At 32.9% G+C, this 7490-nt stretch overlaps 1 protein-coding gene across 1 annotated transcript in view; it reads left to right on the forward strand.

Moving 5' to 3' along the window:
* The window catches only part of LOC111706125 (regulator of G-protein signaling 9), a gene marked incomplete in the record, with an annotated part of 32850 nt that overhangs the window by 4624 nt on the left and 20736 nt on the right, over positions 1-7490 (forward strand). The window contains 6 exon segments of the mRNA XM_023478900.1: positions 313-409; positions 1741-1791; positions 3569-3678; positions 4656-4831; positions 6474-6586; positions 7339-7453. Coding sequence (XP_023334668.1) covers positions 313-409; positions 1741-1791; positions 3569-3678; positions 4656-4831; positions 6474-6586; positions 7339-7453 — 662 coding nt within the window.

Here is a 7490-nt window from a genome sequence, read left to right on the forward strand (position 1 = left end):
CCCTATTAATCACATGTTTAGCCCCTTATTAATCACATGTTTAACCCCCTATTAAATACATGTTTAGCTCCCTATTAATCACATGTTTAGCTTCCTATTAATCACATGTTTAGCTCCTTATTAAATACATGTATAGCTCCCTATTAAATACATGTTTAGCTCCCTATTAATTACATGTTTAACCCCCTATTAAATACATGTTTAGCTCCCTATTAATCACATGTTAAACTAACAAGTGATTAGGCTACCTTTTAAACACATGTTTAGCTCCGTAGTAATCACATGTTTAGCTCCATATAATCACATTTTTAGCTGGAGAATCTGCTCCGTGAGATGCAGGATAGTCAGCATGGGGTGCCGGTCAGAAGCCAGAAACTGTTCCTTACCTCCATACCTGCCGCATTCATGGGTCAGTTCAATTTAATAATCATCTATCAATACACTGATAATTTAATCAAATAATCAATTTAATCTATTGATTCTCTAATCAATTAATTAATCTAATCAATTTGATGAATAAAGAAAATATTGATTAATAGATCATAGATCATGCAAATCTAATCAAGTATAACTCTAACCCAATATCTTGAATACAAAATTATATGATTTTGGCCATTTTTGATATCTACTAAAAATGTATGATCGAATGGTGTAAACTAGAGCTGGCATTGGTTCTCAAAGCAAATATTATTAAAGTTTGAAGTTTTAAATTCATCTGATGCAATCCTTGCTATTTATAATTACATCCAAAGTTCACACCCCCAGATCTATAGTAACCTGGACTAGCTAGAACAAAACATTTATAGAATAGTGTTTAAAGAAAAATCATCCTGTTTGTTAGAGGCAGACCATTAAAGTTTTATAATATATTGTTCATCCTGTTAGAATTGATATTTGTATCAATATGTTCAAACATAAATGTTAATTTTTTCTTAAGAAAAAATTATTTGGTATCTTACAGGAATTCCAAAACGTCTAAAATCGTCCATATTAGTCCCAAAATTGAAGCTTTAGTCTACAGGGTGTCCCACATCATATTAGATCGTCAATCGGTCTAAATTTTCGGGACTAATTAGAAAATTTAAGAAGAATGAATTATTTTGAAAAATTGATAAGGCTAATATAAGAGTTTTCTTGTGGAAAATGCCAAGTTTTTCGAGTATTTCGGGTTTATTTCGGCGTTAAAACTTGGAGATAATCTAATATGATATGGGACGATCTGTATATCGCAACCATTACGTTGTTTATTGACGAGACCCTGTAAGTACAGTGCTCTTCTCTGAAGACTACTGCGTATTTCAGATTAAAACAACATGTTTTTAAATACAGTAGAAAACAACAGAGGGAATTGAAGGGAAAATTCTTCTCAGTTTTAATGTTTATTGTTTCCTTGGTTTGCAACACTAAAGTGATATTCCATTTATATGTAGAGTGGCATGTCCAATTTACAACGGTACCCTTTAAACCTTTTTCTTTGTAACGATGATAAGAAATTGTCGTTTTTCTATTAAATTTTGATCGTTTCTTTCAATGTCTATGCAGCAAAAATTAATATAATAGTTAATTTTCAGATGGACATACATGGATATCTCAGTCATTCTTGTGCTAAAGGGTTCCGTTGTGAATTTGACATGACCATCTTTAAGGCCTTAGCCCTGGAGGTTATAATATCTTTTACGTTTTTATAAATATAAAGGTTAATGAAAGGATGTCGGACCCTGTCTTATTGAATTTTTTTAGGCTATGATCTGATCGAGTGGCTAATGGATCGACTCTGTATTGAAGATTCATGTGAGTACATTTTAGATTTAAAATATCAATTTTCTACTTCGTTTGGGTCATTTTTTCTCAACCTTCACTAAAAAGTGAATAGAAAACTTCTGTATTGGATTTCCGGCTTGGATTAGAATGCCTTTCCGGCTTAGCCGGAGATCTGTATGTGGATGGTGAAACATTAGCCGTAGAATTTATTTCAGAGATGAAATTCTGTCTCTGGTGGATTTAGACTTCAAGGAAATGTACGCGTAATTTCAAATTAAAGGGACTGTACGCGTAATTTCAAATTAAAGGGACTGTACGCGTAATTTCAAATTAAAGGGACTGTACGCGTAATTTCAAATTAAAGGGACTGTACGCATAATTTCAAATTAAAAGAACTGTACGCCTAATTTCAATTTAAAGGGTCTGTACGCGTAATTTCAAATGCCCGATTTAAAACAGAACTCTTGAAACTTTACTGTGATAAAAAATGGAGAAAATACAATAGCTTTTTGACTTGAAAAGTGTTTATTTCTTTGAGTTCGTCCATTGCTTCTTATCAGCAAGAAATGCGCAAGTCACTCTAGCAGAGAAACCGCAAATAAAAATAAACAGTTTAAATAAACAAAAACGTTGATATCTAATTCATACTTGATCAGGCAAAGCTTTCAAGGATACTGTTGTAAATCGGGGATTGCCATTATTGCATGAAGAGGAAATTGATTTAAAGATTCCCTGATTTTAGACTTTAAACCCGTTAATTTAAAGTTTGTACACTGGATATTGAGTTGAGCCGGTTAATTTCTAGGTTTAGCCGGTTATCCGATACAAAAATCCCCAGCTCAGGTCTCAAAAATTCTACCTTTTTTACTTTATTAAAATCTTTTATGAAAAATTGCATCCCCCAATCACATTTTCAAGAGAAGACCTCCATTCTTTTGGATATGCTTATTTGCTTAAACATATCTTTATATATTTGTCTGAAAAGTTATTCTTAAATCATACATTTTTATTCATTTTCTTTTTTAATCTGCATTTTCATCTTTGTTTAGCTAAATCTGATTTTAAAAGGATTTTATAATTCTAGAATTTGATTTTTTATTCTTTGAATTCGACAACTTTTTATCATCTGCGTTTTTTCTAGCTAATTAAGCTTTATTAGGAACTCTCCTGGACCATTCTANTCCTTTTTATTCTTCTAGAACTTTGCTTATTCTACTAGAATCCTTCTTATTCTACTAGAACCTTGCTTATTCTACTAGAATCCTTCTTATTCTACTAGAACCTTGCTTATTCTACTAGAATCCTTCTTATTCTACTAGAGCCTTGCTTATTCTACTAATCCTTCTTATTCTACTAGAACCTTCCTTATTCTACTAAAATCCTTCTTATTCTACTAGAATCTTTCTTATTCTATTAGAATCCTTCTAAATCTACTAGAACTTTGCTTATTCTACTAGAATCCTTCTTATTCTACTATAACCTTGCTTATTCTACTAGAATCCTTCTTATTCTACTAGAACCTTTCTTATTCTACTAGAATCCTTCGTATTCTACTAGAACCTTCCTTATTCTACTAAAATCCTTCTTATTCTACTAGAATCTTTCTTATTCTATTAGAATCCTATTCTTATTTCTTATTCTATTAGAATCTATTAGAATTCTACTAGAGTCCTGCTTATTCTACTAGAGTCCTGCTTATTCTACTAGAACCCTTCTTATTCTACTAGAACCCTTCTTATTCTACAAGAATCCTTCTTTTTCTATAGTACACCATAATCTGAACGTATTTGAATATTGATTATTTTAGTGGAGGCAGTCCATCTTGCCAATCTTCTGTGCCAGTTTGGATACTACTTCCCTGTCAACGAACAGAAGAACCTTCTCGTTAAAGACGACAGCTCTCTTTATAGATTTCAGGTTAGTGAGTCGAGATGGGGAAACATGAGTAGAGATTGGAAAAAATGAGTAGAGATGGGGAAACATGACTAGAGATGAGGAAACTTGAGTAGAGATGAGGAAACATGAGTAGAGATGGGAAACATGAGTAGAGATGGGGAAACATGAGTAGAGATGGGGAAGCATTGCGTAGAGCTGGGGAAACATGATTTGAGATGGGAAAACTTGAGTAGAGATGGGAAAACATGAGTCGAGATGGGAAAACATGAGTAGAGATGGGGAAACATGAGTGGAGATGGGGAAACATGAGTAGAGATGGGGAAACATGAGTAGAGATGGGGAAACATGAGTAGAGATGGGGAAACATGAGTAGAGATGAGGAAACTTGAGTAGAGATGGGGAAACATGAGTAGAGAGAGACGAGGAAACTTGAGTCGAGATGAGGAAACATGAGTAGAGATGGGGAAACTTGAGTAGAGATGGGGAAACTTTAGTAGAGATGGGGAAACATGAGTAGAGATGGGGAAACATGAGTAGAGATGAGGAAACTTGAGTAGAGATGAGGAAACATGAGTAGAGATGAGGAAACATGAGTAGAGATGGGAAACATGAGTAGAGATGAGGAAACATGAGTAGAGATGGGGAAACATGAGTAGAGATGGGGAAACAAGAGTAGAGATGGGGAAACATGAGTAGAGATGGGGAAACATGAGTAGAGATGGGGAAACAAGAGCAGAGATGGGGAAACATGAGTAGAGATTGGGAAACATGAGTAGAGATGGGGAAACATGAGTAGAGATGGGGAAACATGACTAAAGATGGGGAAACTGACTAACTGACTGATGAGTAAAATAACTAGGAATGGTAAAACTCACCAATAATGATTAATGAGTAAAATAACTAGGGATGGGAAAACTCACTAATAATTATGAATGAGTTAAATAACTAGGGATGGGAAACGGACTTAAAATGAGTAGAAAACATTTTTATATTTTCAGAGTCCCTATTACTGGCCCTCACAGCACCATACTCCAGACAATATAGAGTACGCTATTTATCTTTACAAGCGTGCTCAGAGGCGGAGAAACATCCACGGCCTTGAACCCGGTCTCCCGGTTAGTTTATACGACAGTTTAACCCAGAACTTCGGAAACCCCCAAAAAATTTATGAAATGTCGTCTTGATTGTATACTTTTAAACATGACGGTTGGTGAATAGTTTAGAATATCTTCTTCCATAATTTGTTAAGTTGTTTGATATCGAAATGAATGATAAAAATATTATGTGGCAGTCATATTAGGGCAAAATTGATATCAAAATAAAATATATTTTAGTATAAGATTATTTTAAACAAAATATGCTGCAAAAAGTCTTTAATATATATATATACAGTGAAACCCTTTATAACCAATACATCGAAAGAATTCATCAAATGTCGTATTCTTCACTTTCTGATAATGGAATGTTGCAGATATTTTACTTCATTCTAAAACATTTAAAATTCGGTGATGGTGTAGAGTAAAAAGTAGATGTTAGTTCCACATTTATTGAAAATATATTTCGGTCTGGGTTGACCCTCGTCAGTTCTTGAGATTGTTTCTGTCACCAGGATTAAAAACAAAAATTATTAAAAATATAAAAGAAGACATTCAAAACTATTCACAAACTGTCATGTTTTGTGGGACACCCTGTACCTGAAGCTAAGTAATTGCAAAAATAATAAATAACCATAAAATATGCGAAAACATTTTTAAAGAGCTCCGTTTATTAATTCAATTAAAAACTAAAAATATTCAGCATTCCATTAACAATTTGTTTATAAACGACATTTTATAAATCTTTTCGATGTTTCCTTAGTTCTGGGTCAAACTGAAACTTATTCGTTCCTGTAGATTTTATCACTAAAAACTTGAGTTTACATTTCTTTTTTGCCGTATTATTATTTTACATACATTGGAACTTCTGACTCTGTGGAATAGGAAGACGACTTTTACCCTATAACTATGATTATGTAACATGCACACAGACCAATTTCACTAAATAAGAAACTTTTTGCTTTAAAACAAAATCAAATACAAGAAAAAATGTTTAAATGTCGTCTTTCTATTTATTTTTATAGTAAATCATAAATTTGAAAATGTTTTGACATCATAAATTAGAAAATGTTTTGACATCATAACTTAGAAAATGTTCTGACATCATGAACTAGAAAATGTTTTGACATCATGAATTAGAAAATGTTTTGACATCAGGACTTAGAAAATGTTCGAACATTATGAATTAGAAAATGTTTTTACACCATAAATTAGAAAATCTTTTGACATCATGAACTAGAAAATGCTTTGACATCATGAATTAAAAAATGTTCGAACATTATAAATGAGAAAATGTTTTGACATCATGAACGAGAAAATGTTTTGACATCATGAACTAAAAAATGTTTTTACATCATGAATTAAAAAATGTTTTGACATCATGAACTAGAAAATGTTTTGACATCATGAATTAGAAAATGTTTTGACATCATGAATTAAATAATGTTTTGACATCATGAATTAGAAAATGATTTGACATCATGAATTAAATAATGTTTTGACATCATGAATTAGAAAATGTTTTGACATCATGAATTAGAAAATGATTTGAAACCATGAATTAAATAATGTTTTGACATCATGAATTAGAAAATGTCGCATAATAATTCATTTCAATTTTGAAAGGGACTTGCATATTCAGTTTTTTTTTGTCAGAAATTAATTAATTTAATTTGGAAATTTCCTAGCTCTGCCGAGTTAATTAATGAATTGATTTTACAGGGAGCAGCGGGTGAAAGCCCGGAGAAACAACAAAGAGCTGCTGAAAGAGGAGATGGAATTCCTCAAGAAGTATCTCAGTATCTCCAGGGTCAGGACCAGCCAGGTTGCTGAAAGTAAGTTCACTGTATTGCCAGACAAAAAATGCTGCATAAATTCAATTTGACTGCCTAAACCCAATGTGGCCGCCTGAATCATATATGTCCACATAAGTTCAATATGCAGCTGCCATATACAATATGGCTGCCTAAATCCAATATGGCCGGCTGGCCACATAAATTCAATATAAATATGGCCGCTTGAATCCAATATGGCGGCCTAATTCAAATGTAGCTGCCTGAATTCATTACGGCTGCCTTAATCCAGTATGACTGCCTTAGATTAATTATGCCGCATAAATCCAAGATAAGCTGCCTGAATCCAAGATGGCCGCCTGATTTTTGTATTCATGTTCAAAGGTCGACTCCCTAGATACACTATATATACTATATACTAGATATTTCGGGTCGACTCCCTAGATACACTATATATATACTATATACTAGATATTTCGGTTTGACTCCCTAGATACACTATATATACTATATACTAGATATTTCGGGTCGACTCCCTAGATACATTATATATATACTATATACTAGATATTTCGGGTCGACTTCCTAGATACACTTTATACTATATACTAGATATTTCGGGTCGACTCCCTAGATACACTATATATATACTATATACTAGATATTTCGGGTCGACTCGCATGGACAAAAACAAAATTAACTTAATTCGTAGTATATGAATTCAAAATTATACTTTAAAAAAGACGATTGACTTTATTGAATAAAAAACAAATTGTTAGTTTCAAATATTTCAGGTTTGCTGGATTTTACGGATACGTTTGTCGACTACGATCCTATCCTTGTCGGCGTTGGTCCCTCGAATCCTTGGATGAGTGACGATATTGCTTTCTGGGAGATCAATAAACCTATGTAAGTAAAACTTGATAATCTAAGTCAGATGGGGGGG

This window comes from Eurytemora carolleeae, unplaced genomic scaffold (assembly GCF_000591075.1).
Source record: "Eurytemora carolleeae unplaced genomic scaffold, Eaff_2.0 scaffold223, whole genome shotgun sequence".
NCBI classification, from domain to species: Eukaryota; Metazoa; Arthropoda; class Copepoda; order Calanoida; family Temoridae; genus Eurytemora; species Eurytemora carolleeae.